The sequence below is a fragment of the Anguilla rostrata genome, chromosome 5 (assembly GCF_018555375.3).
Source record: "Anguilla rostrata isolate EN2019 chromosome 5, ASM1855537v3, whole genome shotgun sequence".
NCBI classification, from domain to species: Eukaryota; Metazoa; Chordata; class Actinopteri; order Anguilliformes; family Anguillidae; genus Anguilla; species Anguilla rostrata.
This window is the reverse complement of record NC_057937.1, coordinates 48,545,074-48,564,018: the sequence shown is the minus strand read 5'-3', so window position 1 is coordinate 48,564,018 and position 18,945 is coordinate 48,545,074. Positions and strand designations below refer to the sequence as shown.

The 18,945-nt window shown below is 39.4% G+C and overlaps 1 protein-coding gene across 1 annotated transcript in view; it reads left to right on the top strand.

Moving 5' to 3' along the window:
• The first annotated feature begins 9,303 nt into the window (after positions 1-9,303).
• LOC135255506 (transmembrane protein 266-like) overlaps positions 9,304-18,945 on the top strand; it is a 33,795-nt gene continuing 24,153 nt past the window's right edge. Inside the window, exons 1-2 of the mRNA XM_064336760.1 lie at positions 9,304-10,007; positions 11,804-11,921. Of these exons, the coding sequence (XP_064192830.1) occupies positions 11,908-11,921 (14 nt within the window). The 5' untranslated portion in view covers positions 9,304-10,007; positions 11,804-11,907. The remainder of the gene's footprint in view (positions 10,008-11,803; positions 11,922-18,945) is intronic.

The window sequence follows — 18,945 nt, the reverse complement described above, 5'->3', positions numbered from 1 at the left end:
TTGTTGGTGCCAGACGGTCTAGTTTGAGTATTTCAGAAACTGCTGATCTACTGGGATTTTCACGCACAACCATCTCTAGGGTTTACAAAGAATGGTCCAAAAAAGAGAAAATATCCAGTGAGCGGCAGTTCTCTGGGCGAAAATGTCTTGTTGATGGCAGAGGTCAGAGGAGAATGGCCAGACTGGTTTGAGCTGATAGAAAGGCAACAGTAACTCAAATAACCACTCGTTACAACCAAAGTATGCAGAAGAGCATCTCTGCACGCACACCACATCAAACCTTGAAGCAGATGGGCTACAGCAGCAGACGACCACACCGGGTGCCACTCCTGTCACCTAATGAAGTGGCCGGTGAGTGTATATATATATATATATATATATATATATATATATAGGACCACCTCATTATTATTATTATTATTATTATTAAGGAAGGCCAGCTAAGAGCTCTACTCAATTGCTGTACTGACCTGGGAAACAAAGCAGTTAGGTAAATCAAAGGATTGTTTTGTTAACTGCTCAGGGGGATGGGTAAGTGGCCTGAATGATAGATCTTTATGAATTCGACCAGGACACCAAGGTTAACGCATCCACTGATATGATAACTTCCAAAGGATCTTTAATGGCCACAGTAAGTCAGGTCTTTGGTTAAAATCTCATTTGAAATATTGCATCAGTCACTGGATATACTACATTAGACTGCCCCCTACAGGCTTAGTAAAGCCACTTCCAGCTGCAACTCAGCTGTCCCAGGACTTCACCCATACAAATACAGCATATGTAACTAATTGTTAGCCTTGGCATTTTGGTACTGGTGTTACCATTCCTCACCATGTTTGTGTAACTGTTGAGGGCTCTCATGTCATGTCTTAGCTAGTTTCCTCATGATATTAAATAATGATAAAATACAGGGAAGAATCCCAGCAATGTGGGGAGATCCCGTTGATAATGACGATAGTGATTGATAATTATGTTTTTTTCAAATTTAAATTATCTGCCCAGACCTAGGAAGAGATTCCAGTGAAATTCCAAGGGTAGATCCAGCCAGCTCATTTTGCACAAAGAAACTCTGTGCCACTGCCATGATCTGCATCCACAGCTACATTTATAAAGGCGCTCAGCCTGTGCTGGGGAATTATTACTGTGTTCTCGGGTGGGCAGCTTTGTGTAACTTCTCATGAACCAATTATTTGTTACGTTTTTAATGCTTTAATTGACTTTTCATTGACAGAAGCCTCTGGATAATGCTGTGCAAGCAGACGTGGGGAATGAGTTTCTGTCTGTTGCTCTCAGCAGGCGCGTGGTCTGTGATGACAGATTGTGTTTTCCCTCTGATGCAGTGTGCGTGTAACCTGAGTATACTGGTAATTAGTTTTTGTTGCTTTTTCTCCTGAAGTGAGGAGGATGTGGTTTTCACACACAGCAGGGAGGGGCGTGGGCGGTTTCCTGGAGTATCTGGCACTCTGGCCAGCGCATTCACAGGTGCCACGTTTGAGCATATTGCCGTTTTGCACAGCTTGTGTTGGCGAATCTCACGGTTATCAACTGTTAGAAATATTATATTAGTCATTATTAGATCAGTCAAAGATTCAAAGACTGAGAAAACTGAGAACCACAAAATCTTACAAAGGAGCATCCATAAAAACAAAAGATGCTTAACTGGTTGCTGGAGTGTTTCATGTAATAAAGTAAATGTAATAATAAGTTTTAGAATTGTTAAAACATAATATTTAAAATAGCTCCAGACCAAAAGTGCTTATTTTTTCCTTTAAGTTAATTATTTACTGCCAGTTAGTTTCATAGACTCGGGAAGCACCTGTATTCGGGGTTCCCTTTGAGCTTTGAGGCCTGTGACAGAGCACTTCAAGGTATTTTCATCTCCATGGAGGCAAAGGGTGCTCATAAATACAGAAGAAAAGGAATGCAGTCCTGTTTCACTGATAAGATGCAGCATGCTCTCACATCAATACATGAAGCATTGAGCCAGTTTTTTTTTTCAGAACTCTGAAATGTTAGTAACCAACAATTTGAGTTATTTATTTGAAGCGTAACTTGCATTACTTTAGCCTTTGGTTTAAAAAGGCTTCCATTTGCACCTTTGCATTGCTTTATTTGTTGTTAACCAGTAATCAGACTTGTAATCTCGTTAATACATTGTTTTTTCCTTTTTTTGGGGGGGGGGGAGCGGGGGGCGAATGGGGCAAAACATGATGCATAATAATAATCATTCTAAGAAGGCCATATGTTCTGTGTTCTCAATATTCTAAAGAATGTATCCAATTGTGTGTTGTTTACAGAGGCACTATCAATTCATATATATCTCAGTGGTCTACAAAACACAATAAAACATTAAAACAGGTGTTTTATTTATTGAACACCATATGCAATTTCATGATGTTGCTCTGTTAGAAACTTTTTGAATAGAACCTAAATGGCTCTGAAACATATTGTAAACAAAGTTCCTTGGAAAGGGCGAAGTCATTTATACTACTTCTGCCAGAAGGTGTATACTGTTGTGCTGACTGGTCAGTCAGAACTGTGCTTTCATAGGTTCTCAATGAAGCTGGAGTCACTACAGCAGTTTGAGCAGCCCACAGCACCACCTGCTGGTAACAAAGTAATAATCATGTCCAAAACCCACTAATGGCATTCTCCTCTGCAGGTCTAATTTAAATTTAATTGTAATAATTATTTTCACATTAGGCCAGATGATATCATCAGTAGTATTGTAAATGCTATAGATATTACATTGTAATCTCCCAGTAAATGGGTTTGAGAGCTCTGCAGTCTCACTAATCTTTGGTAACTGGAGAAAGTCTCCATTTACATAAGCTAGTGCACCATGGTGATCTTCCATCCGCAATCTGCTGTCATGGCAAAATGTCACTGATATGTGAAATGAGGCTCAGTGGTCAGAGTAAAAGAAGTAAGATGCATTAAAGCAGCATTACAGTCTGTGTAGGGTTTACCTGAGCAATTGTAAGAAGAAACACTTCTGATGTGGTCAGTTCCACTCCACCCCTACCCCATCACTGGGGATTGTGGGTAATCCTATTCTTCTTGACACAGGTATGAGCATGGAAGCCACTCTGATGTTTTCCAAATTGCATACTTGGGCATTTTTAGAAAAATAATCTTGATCACTGCTGTGATTTTCAGTGGAATTTGAATCGATAGCAGCTTGTTGCAAAGACTTCAGGGAATGATTAGCATGGATAAGGTATGCTTCAGTGTCTGCTACCATTGTCAGGATGCCAAAATATGGGAGGATCTATTTGGGAATTTCAGGGCATACTTTCAGGCCTTTGAGTTTTAATATTATATAGTACAAACATACTGTATATTCATACTAATATATGCATAGTTATATGAAAGTAAAGCTTTTATAACACAGCCCAGGAGGGCTGCTGCTTTTCGTTCTTCTCTGATTCCTAATTAATTCCATGGTCATTGCTGTTGGGTGAGGACACGTGCACAGAGAACCAGGAGGCTTAAATCAGCAGAATTCCCCAGAGAGGGACACCCTGAGCTTCATTCTCACTTGTACAGGTTGCAGCCAAAGCTTATACTGAATTATCTTTTTGGTCTTAATGGGCCTTAATGCATCTTCTGATGACAAATTATGGGTGATGCTGTTTTCAAGGTGGCAGAATTAAACTCCCAAATAGAGCAGGCTGCTGTTGCACCCTTGCACAAACTTAAGTTGTATTACTGCAGTAAATATCCCGCTGTCTCAGAGGATTATCTTTCGCATCTCCCCAAATAAGGATATAAACAAAATAACATTTTCAGTTTTTATTGTGCAAGCCTCACTTTTATAAAGAGAAGTTTTTGAGTTGACTTCCAAAGTACATAATACATACTGAGAATGTATAGAGTGAGTCTTGCAAAGTCAGTATGAGGAGGAACTAGTGTACACAAACACATTTTGGTTGTGAACATGTTCGGTCATGAACAAGTTTTACTTTGTAGAGGCAGAGACTGGGCAACTCTGAGCCAAAATGTGCAGTTACTGAATCAGTTCCGCTTGGACTAGTGAGCCAGGATTCACTGTGAAGCCTCTTGTTAATTATTATGTGCCCTACCTGTACTTGTTAATTAAAAATAATGGTTTACTGGTATGACTGACAAAAAGTTCATTTTTGCCATCACCGATTTTTACCTTTACTGTCTCACATTTAGTGAAACCAAACACATTGAAGAGTCAAATAAGGTTTGAGGCACACAGCCATATTCTAAATATAAAGCTGTTGCACATTACAACTCCTTCCCTTCTAATGTCATAAAATTCCAGCTTTATATAACCATAGCAGAATGACTCATTCCCAGAATATTAAAAAGGGCACCCTAAACTGGAACCTGTGCACTCGTCTCCAAAGTCCCTCTCCAAAGAGGTGAATAGTCTCGCTCAGTCTAGAAAAGAAATGACTTATTCTTAATAGTTTTTTCCCCCTCTAGCTGATGTTAAAGGGACAGTTCACCCAAAAAAATTAATTAAGGTATGTTTTCACTTACCCAGCAACGCGAATAACTATTTGATTCTCGTTTTTTAAATCTCTTTTTTATGTTCCTGAAACGGAAAACGATTGGCAAAAAGTACACGGTTCGTTATGAAAATTGAGTGGCAGTGACGTTAATTTTGGAGAATGCCATCGTCTGTTAGCCTATAGCTTCAATATAGAAACGTGTTACTTACTTTATTAAAGCGCATAACAGCGTTGAAATGTTTGGTATATTAACGGATGTTTTGTATGACCTAAATTACATCGTTAATATCTCAACCATGAATTGTGTGATGTCAACAAGTTGCTAGATTGAAACTACAAAAAAACATTCGCATTCCACGAACGTCATGTCATCACGACTCTATTTTCACACGAGTCCACCTGCAAGAGACTTTTCTTGGGAATACACCGTTGGCATATTTCGGGTAGAAGTATTTCTCGATGAATCCGAGCACAAATTGAGATCTGTGGATGTTCGTGAGTTACCGCGGCATTATATTTGGAAAGAGATGTTGCTCTTGCTGTTGAGTTTTTTAAATGTAAAATCAAACGTAAATTTTCGGAGCATTGAGCGCCACAAAAATATGGGGTCTGTTCAGGTCCGTTGTAAGAGGGTGAGCTGCAACAAGAAAATTTGTTAAATCTCAGTGAAACTATATGGTTGGAAAGATAGTAATGTGGGTAAGGGGAAACACAGCCTACCTTTTTTAAAGCACCTGATTAAAACATGAACTATGACCTGAACTCAATTAGCAGGAGATGCACCCCCAGTCACCAGGTGGCAGCAGTACAATGGGAACAATTGGAACTTGTTGTCCATCTAGGGTCATATCTCTTTGCTGCACTAGTAGTGAATGGGTATATATGAGAGCTGAATCTCTGATTAATATAATTTCATATGTTTCAGTAAACAATGTCAGTATGAGAATTTTATCTCCTGCCTCCTTCCTTCAACTCCCTGTGTAATACTTCCCCATAATGAGGGTGTAACATATGCTCACTGTAATACACTCTTACCCAAATGAATTCATCTTCAGTAGTGCCCATGTTGGTACAGTATAAAGTTGTATGACTCAATACTCAGAAAACAGAACTTTCTTCTGTGGACAGACATCCCCTAGCGACCTCTGGAATTTGGCCGTGTCAACCAATGATCTTAGTAACCCCTTTAGGTAGGAGCAAAACTGGTGTTAATTATTATAAGGTTATTGTTTTCATTTGCAATTGTGTGGTAGGTAAGGAACTGGTCTTGCAACCACATGGGTGTAGATTCAGTTCCTAGGTAAGCCATTAAGGTTGTATGCTCAGCCAAGGTGCACACTTAGTCTGAAATGCCTCAGTATTCAGCTGGTATCCATTTTGGGTGAGTCTTGTGGTATGTATAGTATTTAACAAATTTAGCTGTGCTGTAATGGGCTTGTACTGTAAGTTGTTCTGGAAAAGTGTGTATACTAAATTCATAAGGTGAATCACCGTAAATTCATAAGGTGAATCACCTTTGGAAATGTGCATTTACTAAGCATATTATTAAGGAAACAAATAATGTAGATTTTGAGACCTGGACTCTGGTCAATTCTTCTATTTTACATTTGAGCAAGGAACTCGGCTTTAATTACTGCAAGTTCCAGCAAGTAAAATTGGCCCTGGATAAGTGTGTCAGCTAAGTGAATAAGAACATAATGTAAGCTCATAAAATAATTTGGCCATGATTCATTCAACATTTGTCCTTTAATTTGACTAACAAGTATGTGCAGGTGTTCGTGTTTCCTTGCCAAGTATTAAAAGAAAGTTAAGGAGAAGTTTTAATTGAATCCGGGTCTGTGTCCTGTTTTGAGATAACACTATGAATTAACAGTGATTTAAAATTGGGTGACTTATACACAGATGGGTGGGGGCAAAAGGGGCATTTTGTAACGTGTTGTCTGGGAAACTGATCAATTGAAAATTCCAGTCCTGAGATGTTAGATAAAACATTTTCCTCCTTTTAACCATCTATATATGAAATGTAAAATCCAAAGCTATTAAATAGTTTGTGTGAGTTTGTGTTTGTGTGTGTGTGTGTGTGTGTGTGCCCCACTGTAGAATGTTGTGCATGATATATACACACTAGCAGGGTTGAGGTCAATTCCAATTTCAATTCAGTCAATGCACTTATTGTACGTCATTTTGGATAAAAGCATCTGCCAAATAAATGTAATGTCAAGTCACAAAATGAGATTTAAAATTAATTTCATGAACTGAAAATGCCTTGAATGTTCTATGAGGGTTTTTGTTTTTTGCTGAATGAACGAATGATTGCATTTCAATTACTTGCGTAAATTGACTGAATTCAAAACTGAACTGACTCCAACCCTGCACTCCAAATAATGGTTGAATTTACACATTCTATGCACTTGCTGACTCAGCTCTCACATGCTGCAGCAATACATGCAGTACAAGTCTTTAGTTCAGCAGAGCAAAGGACATGCATAGCGCAGCTAAGAAACTGAAACAGAACACGTACCGTAGGCTTCAGAGAATAACATCTGCTTACATTCACAAACTAACAGATCATAATGGGAGCGGTAACAACACTATTAGGCAATTTCATAGGTGTTATTTAACTTTAATCATTTGTCTTGAGTTTTCAAGGTCGTTCCAGATTTATATTTCCTGTGATGAACTTCAAAGGGTTGTTGGTGGTTGACTAATAGTATTGCTGGGTTTTACCATATTTTACGGAATGCATGATCACACTGTTTCAGGTTCATTGCTCCTTTTAAATCATGGTGTAGAAATATTTTGTTTACATTTTGTTTACTTCAGGGTAACATCCGGGCTGTTTTATTTATACACAGGCCAAGGTGCTGAAAGAAAAAGAATGTGATGAATGCATTGTGGTGGAGAGAAAAGCTACTACATATATAAAAAGTATTGTGGGAGTTAGATTTCCACATAGGCTAGACTGGTCTAGGGCACTGAGAGGGTTTTTTGTGCACTAATACTGTGCAGCCAGTGCAGGAACCCAGTCGAGTATTGCATAGTCCTGAGTCTATCATGGTCAGGACTTATTCCAGACTTTAGGGTCCTTCATTATTGTAAGAATGTCTCCAATTTATATGCCGTTCTTGAGCCTCAGCCTTGTCTTTTTTCAAGTGCTGTTGTTTCAAGGTAAAACATTTGGTTAATTACCCCCAATTCTTGTAAATTCATGTCATATCAATACTACGGGAAAAGTGTATATAGTTGTAATAATCTGGTGCCACAACTTCTAGGAGCTATGTAGGCTATTTTGGCCATTCTATACATTTAGACAGCCAGTATATCCACGTAGAAATAAATGTACCGTACTTTTTCTGCCGTGCATTATGGTTCATTTTGATTGTGAACACTGGCCCTGTATTAATCTATTTTCCATAAACAGTTTTCTTGTGATGACAGTTAAGCTATCCAGCACTTTTCGTGGGCGGTCATAATACGACCCATAAATATACTGCGGAAAGTGTGTTTATTCAGTTGGACTCATTTGCATGTCTAAATGAGATTGGTGTCATTACAATGCATCTCAGGCGTTCGAAAGCACAGTGGCGCGGCTAATCCACCACGGGCTCGGAGCGGAGCCTCACGGTGATTGCTTTCATGATGGCGACGTTAATGCAGAAGAGATGTTTTGTCATTCCACTCGCCTCTGCTCTAAATTAAAAAAAAAAAAAAAAAAAAAAACATTAATTAATTGGTTCCGTGAATTTGCCAAAACATATAGCAAAGTGACACAGGGACTGTTTTTAGAATATGCTGCCTAAGACTAAGATTCTCATTTGAAATGATATTTCCCGTGATGTATGGTTTACTAGGGTACATAAGATAAAACCCGCTGCTTTCATTGTCCCCTTGGACTCTGAAGGTCCTAATTCCTTGCATCTGAAGGGTAATAAAAAGTTCCATTAACAAGGTTGTATGAGATGTAGTTTTTCGTGTAAGCACCAATGCTGTCCAGTTATATATATATATATATATATATATATATATATATATATATATATAGTGATTAAATAAATATTGGACATTGCATTTAGTTACATCTGCAACTTATTTCTGACACAGATGCATTGTTATTTAATTAAATGTACTCAAAATGATTATCATATAGCTGAATACCATATACTTCTTTCATTAAAGTATTGAAGTCCTGTCACCGTCAAATAAACATCACACAGGCTTTGTGTTTCAGTTGAGAAAATCAGGAAACAATATAGATTTAGAAATAGCCTTTTATCCACGTAATTACTTTTTAATTTAATAATCTACGCATCATATTTTAAATACAATATATTTCAAGGACATAAGGGCTCTATGTAGGGTACCTACGCTAGGCTGGATGTCTACGAAGTCTGTAGCTCTGAATGTGGTGAATTTACGTGAACATCGTTTTTCTTATGAAAATGGCCGAAAGAAGGAATGTTAAAATGGCACATCTTATTAATATATTATTTTTACGTGGTATGCACCGACATGGCTTAGACCAACACTCGAATAATGTTCACGCGTAAACAACAATTGTAGCCTACCATGTCAGACTGCTTGTTTCCTTCAGAGAGAAAAAACCAAGGACAGCTTACACTCGGAGAAATGATAGCCGCTTCAGGAGAAGACCCCGGACAGGCTTGCTTAAATACAGAGGTTGCGAACACACTGTGAGATTGATTGATGCGCGCTTTAACCATCGAGTGGCATATCCCGTTGAATGACAAACGGTTAAGCCAATTGCTCTAAAGATGTAATATCCTATATTGCCGTAGTGTCTTCATTTCGGAAAACCTCCAAACAAATGAAAGGATACAGAGAGAAGCAACCAAAGACAAACCATTACAAAATAACGCGAATAAGGCTGCCTTAGTTTTCAGTTGCTAGAAAAACGCCACTCGAGTTTATTATTCGAAGTGCGATCATTTGTATGACAGGATTCCAGCAATGGCCAATATTCTGGCCATGTCACTGCTTCTAGTCCTCGTCATGAAAAGCTCTGTGTTTTCGATGGCGTTTGTTCGAACGGGATAGTCCTTTAGTTATTCAAAGCGTGTCACGACGCTTCACAGATTCCGAGCTTAATCACATGTTCAGAACCTGGACAGCTCCTCGCTGTGGAACGCTTCCACTATATGAGCGGCGCGAGGAGTCCCTGCCGCGATAGGGGGGAAGCCCTCCGAAACCAGAAGCGGAAGGCAAAATGTCCTCTTCCAGATTCAGGGATGCAGCTTGCTAGTAACTTGGTTAGACGTGGACACATAACAACATCTTGCTGAATGATGATGCTTGCATTTCGGATTCAGTCTTTTTCTTATGCCCTGTATTCTGAGAAGCGGCAGGGGTGCCTGTCCAACGCACAACTGCTAAGGATAGCAGCCTACACACTGCAAGCCCAGAGCGCCACTCACACTGATCAACGGAAAGGGAGACATTGTTTTCACCATCACGGGGCCCCACGAGGCACGGATAGACTGTCAACAATGTAAATCAAGAAAGGTAGGTTTGCTGGTCAAAATTAATAATTGATTATTATGAGTTTAATGGGGATTCGCTTCGCCTCCACCGGTGTGAACCCCTCCCCCACTTTAGTTAGCTGATCACTTGCATTTTTCGTCTTATTGATGATCTTCTAAAGACCAAACTTGTAATGTAATTAGATGTGTAATTTGTTATTTCCGCGTATATTGTTAATGAATTCCCCAAAAAACCGAAAGGTCGCCACGCTCCGTATTTGTAATGTATTTGACTCGAATCAAACGCGCGCTGTTACCGAAAGGAGTTCGCGGCCTTGTACAATATGGTAAACGAAAAGCATGGTACGAATTTACTTAAGGGTGGATGTGAACAAGGTATCAGAAAAGTTATTGTGATAAACTTGCATTTGGGATATATAGGCCCTTGCTCCTGATGGAGACAGAGAAATTAATTGTAGGGAAAGAATAGTGTTTTATTGACAGGTTTTGGGGGAAGTATTACTGTATTGGTGTGCAGGGGTGTCCGTAAAAGGGGAATGCACAATGAGCATGATTTATGGCAGTATGGTTATCCATTTTCCTTTAAAGTAATTGTTTTTAGCGTTGTCCAGAGCCAACACGAAAGCAATGTAGACTGGACTTTATATTCTCGCAGCGCCTGATGTCCGTAATACGTGTATTAAGAACAATATCAGCGTTCCCCTTCGTCCCATGTCTTCAGACTATTCTACAACTTTTAACGTTCACTTTTCTCCTCAAAATATATTAATAAACAAAACATCTTTTAAAAAACATCTTAACTTTTTAAAAAGCACCTTGGAGGAACGCTCTGTGATGGTGATGGAGTTTGTCCTGTTTGACCCATCGATATCATATAACACAATTTTAAGTATTGTTACGTCCACTTTTAAGTTTTACATATCCATAGGTTATAAAGTTATAAAAAAAGCTTTCAGACCGTTGATTCGCTTCAGATGAAATCTTAAGCAATAGGTTTCTTTTCCATCCTCTCATCCGCCCCCGCTATTCCAAGTTTAATCACCTTAGAAGCCCACCCACTGACCTAGCTAGTGATGAGCACATTTCTTTTCAGCTGAAGCCTGAAGTCGTACAGAGACCAGAACCGTTGTAATAAACTGTGCGTGTGTGCATGCATGTGCATTGTTATCATCACCTAGTGCGTATTATTTAGGGATTAATTTTAAGCAACTGGATTTTCATACAGTTAAAAACTGATGGCGTTTATCGCGCGAGGACCTGAACTCACAAACTGTGACAAGGGATTTTCTTGAGTCCAAGTTCAATGCTTGGAACTTTTGATGCAATTAATGATATCCATGCAACTTTAAACTGTCCTAAATGACTATACGAGCAGACAGAGCTGTGCCAACGCAAAATTAAAAATGTAAAACACAGGTATGCTGCATCTATCTGTCTGTCTATTCAGTTCATGCTATTCTAGTATTGCTGTTAGGTCACTGAAATACTCAGATGGTTGTAATGAATATTTTTGGTGCACCAAACTGGGATATCATCTTGGTTCGTCTTGGACAAATTTCTGATATGCCAAGTTGCTGGAGCATATATTGCACCATTAGAGGTGAAGTATTTCACACAAGCATTCCACCTTCAAACCTGTGTTGTAAACAACACAGTTTGTGTTTACAAAATGAAGGTCACCCCTTCCATACTTATTAGGATAAGGCACCAAAAATGTCTCATAAATAATGCTGTAATCTGTCACATGGAGAAAAAAGAACCATTCAAAAGACAAGATTGATATTCCTGTTGTCTACCCCATCCCCCACTTCTCTCTAGGTTCATTATGTGTGTGCGTGAAGTGTCTCTCCTTTGTGGTGACCTCAGGAGTTAAATTTGGGTGACGTCCTGTGGAACCCCAGCCATAGCCCTGATTCCTCAGTATGACTGATCCTCAGTAAGTACACCCTCTGCTCTGTTTTGCTCTGATGAAAGCTGTGCTGTTGTGCAGGGGCTTTGGTTAAACACCAGCCCTTCTTTTTTCTCAGCCAACACATCCACACATACAGATTTCACCTGCTTCACTCTGTTTTGACCCAGCTAGATCTGAATGAGACTGAGTGATTGATGAGAGAAAGAAATGTTCTGTACAAACAAGTGGAGATGGGATCGTAGCAAGGTTGCTACAAGGACAAATTTATGTCTGAGTATTTGGCTTTTATTAAGCTAATTACATGTTTGTAATCTCAAAAAAGCCTATAACAATGTAAACCGTTGACCACAAACATCCAAAACCCAAATATGAAACAGAAGACAATGTATTCAGTTTTACACTGGGAAACTAAATGAAATAAACATGTTGGTAACATAACATAACCACAGATAAGGACACCATAGAGTGTGCTTCGGGTGAAGCCATTATAAGCTGTGACATCATTAGCCACATTAGTGTATTCCTCTTGTCATATTCTCATTATCAAATTTAATTGGTAAGGTCCCCAGAGAGACCATACCAATTGTGATGACATTCTGACTACAGTGGCGTCTATAGTAATGGTCAGGTGCGTGGGGGGCTGTCTGGCGTAAGAAGCAGATTTTGTACCCACTGGATCTGCAGTGCTCCTTGGTTTAAAGTAAAAAGCAACCTAAACTTGTTCTTTGCTTGAGTAACTTCCCAGCTGTATATTATTACTTCACCTGCATGAATGAGGTGAACAGAGCTCTGTGTAAAAGAGATATAGGGCATTCTTTTGTTTTTGACTCTGAAGAACCTCTTGCGTCATATTGGGCCAGTTTCACACTTACAGATTAAGCCTAGTGCTGGACTAAATTAAATTTTGAATGGAGATTCTCCGTACACAACTCAATTCAGTCCAGGACTAAGCTTGATCTGTGTCTGTGAAACCACCAATTGATCTGTTATGTTTTGTGTTCAGTGTGTGTGTTTAGATAAGTCAATTGGTTTATACCATCTGCTTGCAAAAAACTTATTTAATGTAAGTGGTATTTATAAATTGTATACACACATGCATGCACACACACAGGTACGCACACATGCGTGTACACGCACATGCACATACTCAAACACGCACACACAAACACACACACAGACACACATACACATTGATACACCTCCTAGCTTACAGTTTTCACATAACCCTTTGTACAACTGGAGGTTTTCTGGGGAGACAAGTCACATTCTGAAGGACATGTTGTGTTGTTTGACTGCTATTTCTATACTCTTCATGCTTAAGTTCACTACAGGAAATAGCCAGAAAAGACTAAACAGAGTGACATAAATTGAAAACCTTCAGTCTTTAGGTCTGAGAATGAACTACCTCTTGTTCTGTGCATAGGGGCCTTGTTTTGAAACTTGCTGCAGGACTACCCTTTGTAAAAAGCGTCAAAAAAGATTATGTCTGTATTTTACTAGATTCTGGGGCAGTGGGAATATTCAGTGACTGGGTGCTTAAAACAAGAGGAGTGTAAGTCTGTCCAGTTAGTTTTACACACACAACTTTATTTACCTGCTTTACCTGTGAACCACAGCAGTTGGTGAGCTGAAACTTGTTTGGGGCAGAAACTTCCCTTTACACTGATTATTGGTCTCAATGGTCTCATTTTTCTTGATTATTAATACACCAATTAATTTGCTAAATACTCAATACCATGCAATATAGCCAGCTGTCTTGAATTAGGCCATTTAGCGAGTAATAAAATTATTTTTATTTGCATTGCAAAATTGTGCACATTTTAATAACATTTTTTTTGGATACACCTTGACCTCTTCCTTCTCCACACTCACACTCAGATAATATTAATGGTAAAGATCTACAACGTGCAGACTTTCAACAATCTTGAAGAGCAAGTTTTGTTATTGCAGGTTATGCTGAAAGCTAACCCGGTAGTTGACCAAGTGGTGTATCATTTTTCGTTAAGTGTACTTACTGAATAGAACTTATTTCTCTGAATGGAATTTATCAGATAATCTCCCTAACAAGATGTGAAGAAGCTGTGTGTTACTTGCCAATTAATCAGCCAGATTGTCGGCATGCTTGTTAATCAGGGAAACTTAATGAAAACAGGTTGAGACTAATGATCAGTTTAAAGGAAATTTTTCGGCCCCACCAATTTTCAGCTGAACAACTGCACCTGCCTGTGAAGCCACTGACTGTGGACTCCATTACATTTAAGGTCCTACATTTATGAACACCGTGTTCTTAAATGTATTGTGCCAGATATTATATTTCACATGGTGTGATATTTTGGCAGTAAAGTGTATTGAGATCAGAACATTCCTATACTCGCCTGTGGTGCTGTGTGGTGGAATGTGGACTCCTTTAACCCAACAATCCCCTGCTTGTGAAGCAACAGTTTCCTGTGATGAAGCAGTGAATGTTTCGATCTGTGGCAATCGGGATCTTTGATTGCCCGCTCGCTTATCTCACCCCCTCCCTGTACAGTCAGATTTATCTTTGATGTGTGAGGTAGGGCGTGTTCCCGGGCGCGGTGACGCACGCGTGGCAGTCGGCAGTGATACGTGGCTCAAGTTAATGCGTCCTGATGGCTGGCTGTTTTAATGCTCTGCGCAGCAGCTGGTGGTGTGAGAGTCTGACAGCTGTTACCATGGCGTCCTTCTTGGGGGCTGAGAGGACTCTGTCACTGGGCAAAGCCTTTGGGTTGCTCTGTTTAAGATGTCCGCCACTCACGTGGGTCCGCCAACCAGAGGAATCGGACGAAGCGAATCATTTTAGGGCAGGTGTGTATCTACTGATAGGACCTGTGATTTGCCTATTTGTGTAGATCCAGGAAAGCTTGTCTTGTGGTATGCTGCATTGTGATCAGTGTTGTGCTTGAGTAGCAGTGTGTCGTAAACTTCTTGAGGTTCCCCTTTAACATATTTCACAGTGCTAATAGCATTTATTTTTCTGTTCTTAGAAAGTAGTAAGTCATTCTAGAGAATTTCATTTGTGTCTAACCTTACCAGTTTGTTAGATGGATACAAATTGAAATCGCTGTTCTATGCTATATTGTTTTACGGATATATCCAGCTTATTGATATTAATACATGAATTCCCCATGCTAAAGTACCTGTGATGGTGCAGAGTACAGTGTATTGCTCTATTATAACTTTCTCTCTATAAAAAAGAGTTACAGTGCACTGGACCAAGTGTGAACTCCTCCACCTCTGAAAAATGTCAAAACTTATGTGCAATGTTCTCAGTACTTGTAGGCAAATACATTTAGCTCATTTCTGTGTTCTTTGGAGTCTTGCAGTATTTGCAAAGTAGAGAAAGCAGTTTACACCAAACTCTTGCCTTTCAGCCAGTCAGTGGTCCCAAAAGGCAGTCACCAAAAATTGTATAACTATTATCAGCACATTCTGTTAAAGTTGGGAATCCCATGGGGAAAGCATATTCCAACTAGGAACTGAGAGTACTGCAATACTAGAAGTGAACTGGTGTTTTTTAACTTTGGAGTTTTCTTAAAATATCCCTGGCTTAGCCTCTTTGGCCAAATACTGTTATTTTCTTTATTTTAAAATGAAATGGAATGTCATTCTGTCATCTTTCAATGTGTGTGCTCCTTTACATTTCTGAAAATGGGCTCGTCAAATGTTGAATGACACATTGACATAGCTGAGAGGTTAACTAATTCTGCTTTATAAATGTGAGAAGCCTTCAATCCTCAAACAGTTTTGTTCACGCAAATAGATGTGATGGGTGTCTTTGCTCCGCATGAATTTCCTCCTGCTGAGTTTTTCATTTTTAAACTGTGGGTTTAACACAATAGTCGTCAGCCACAGGGCCAATCTGTTTTTGATTTTGATGTAAAATCTACATTTCTGGCCCAATAAACATGTGAATCAACAGGTTGAACCACTAGGCTTAGAGTAATCAGCAAAAATCAGCAGACGAATGTAAATGTCCAAGACCAGGGTGGAGGAGAACTGCTTCGACACAATATATTTTCCATGAACAGATGCCTTTATACTCACTTGAGCTGTATATTTAACCTAATTTGCTTCAGTAAACAATTACTCATCACAGCAAACATGTTGCCACAGCTGTGTCCCACCTCGGATCTGAGCCTACAACCTTATTGCGAGTGCACAGTCACAGTCACAGTCACAGTGTGGAGTAAACTGAGGCACATCATTCTAATTTGTATTGTGTGATGTCATTTCAAAGTAAGCCTGGGCTTCTTTCATAGCTGGAATGTTTTCAGAGGACTTTCAGGTTTTAATTTATTTGAGATCATCAGTTTACATATGCAACAGTCTAATGAAGAAACATTCTGGATTATCTGTTATTTATGTTGATTGTATCATATGATTATATAGAGATGTATATTGCCATATTAAAATATATTTCTGTTTTAAAAACAGCTCAGTATTACTTCAGCGATTTCTGATTTTATGATATTTCACATGATTTTCCCCTGAACATTGCTGTAGTAAAAACATGTGCGATAACATGATATAAATGATCAATTTTGCAGTATCAACTACATTTTATTTGTTTTGCATTTTTGTCTTGTGTAATGCTGGTATATTATTTTTTTTTTGGCATACTTTGTAACATTTTTTAAACAGGAGTTCCAATATTTGTTAAAATAGTCTTTAGTTGCAATTAGTGTATAATTATGAGGGCCATTGAAAAAGAACAACCTGTGTTTTCTCCTTCCTGTTTTAGTGCGTTCACCGGGAGGCATGTGTGGGAGTGCATTCCCTCATTCGGCGTTTGGCCGTGGTTTCGGGCTGTCAGGCTGGCTCGTACGGTTTTGTGGACATCCTGTTTACGAGCTCGTCCTTCCGCGGAATTGTGCCTAGCGCTGTGACCTTCTGTTTGGTCGGCAGGAAGCCCTGAGCCTGTTCTGCCCTGTGATAACCTTTCTCTTTGCTTCATTAAAATGCAATCCTGTAATTTGGTAATGTGACATGCTGGTGTATGGCCCTTGGTATCTAGGCTGCTTTTTGGTCTGAATGCTGCCCCGGACTCATTGTGCATTATGAAGTCAAAAGCGCAGTCCCTATCCCCAAGAAGGCTATGAGCCATTGAGCTGGGCTCAGAAGGTAATGGGGCTCAGCTTTGCATGTAATTGTTTTTAAATATGATTTTTATGCTCTGAACAGTCTGCCTCTGCTGTAACTGATTAGCCGCTTCATTCTGATTAGCTGCCAAACATTTTTTTTAAAAAAAGGGTGGGGGGGGGGGGGTTGGCATTGCAGCAGCTGGGGGTGGCTGTACCTGTGGTACCTGTGTTACACCACATTGTCTTCAGCAAGTGTATGTTGTAGAATTATTTTAATACTTAAACATTTGGTCTTATAGACAGATTTATGAAAAATATTATATATTATTATATATATATTAATACTTCAGTTAACATGCGCACCATTAGTAAGTGATTACTAGAGACATTAGTTAACAGTTAATTATCCTGATTACTGCATTAACACATGTCAATTAACATATCCTCATTGTAAAATGTTAACATTAAAATGATCAAGCTTAGATTTCCTATGTAGGGATTATCCAAAAGCCACAAAAAAGCAGTTGCTTTTGAAAAGGTTCTGTTAATGTTTGAGCAAGGGGAGCCAGATTGAAGTCTGGTGGGGCAAACCCACTGGAGAAATTCAGTACTCTCCATAGATTATATGTTTGATTTTTATCCTTTGTACTTTCCCAAGCTTACGGTTTGCTTTTGTTCTCTTTTTCTTTGAACAATTTTTTTCTTGCTCTAATTCTTCAGATACTGGCGTATGTTGGTTACACCACAGATTCTTTGCACAAAACAGAAAGTCAGCTCCATATTGTTTGCATTGAATGTTATGCATCTTCTGTTGAAGCTCCAATTTGTGTCCTCATTATGAGTATTCATGAAGGGTCATGACCAATGACAGCCATAAAACCATGGCAACGGATGTTCTGCCTTCGGACATACATGCCTCTTCATAAATATTCACATAATAAAGCCGCAGTATAGCCGTGAAAATTTCTGCTACGGACCAGAACCTCCTAGAGAAAGGAAACAGAGAGGACCGAGGGAACACAGAGTTGACCATCTAGTTATTAAGGTAGTTAGTGGTTGCAGTAAATGTGCCAGAGGGAAGGAGTTTCAATTTTCATGGCATGCTTGCATCATTATTCGTGTGGATGAGTCATTGCGAAGTCCTGTTGGTGCTGTCGCTGTCAAGCTCATGTTATGTCACAGGGTCCAGTGAGCTGCTGTAGAGGATACATGTCCTTGAAGGATTGCTCCACAGCTGCGTTGCTGATTGTAACTTATGTTTCTCATGTGAACTCACATTTCAGGTTTTTGTCTGCAAGATCCCGTTTGTAACCCTTGCATGAATACCGTTGTGTAATTATCGGTTTTTAATTATCAACACATTAATAACGACATTGTCGATAAGGGTAACTAGAAACTTGACTAGTAATGGGAGAGGGAGGTTATATAAACCCTACAGTGGATAGGATTAATCAAGTCAATCACAGACTTTTCTGAATGCATCAGAAGATTTAGCTCTCCACAGCGTAGCAGCTTGATTGGCTAAGATCACCCATTGCATTCAATGAACCTTACTCTCCCATTCCTGCTCATTGACATGTAATCTCTGATTTAGTTTCATTGGTCACACTGCTGTGTTTACAAGCACATGGTCACAATAGTTATGAATATGAAGATTACAGCTGTAAACACTCCCTATTTTCTAACCTATATCCACTGCTTTTTACAGTCTTTTGGTTACACTGTCACAATGTACTGTAGCTTGCGTTGTTGTGCTCTCTCTCTCTCTCTCTCTCACACACACACACACACACACACACACACACACACACAAGCACACACACATACACACACAGACGCACACACACACACACACACACTCACACACACTGCTCCTCCCCCAATCAGCCCTACCCTCTACGCCTTCTTTGCATATGTGTAAGGGCACGGCTCCATTCGGCTGACAA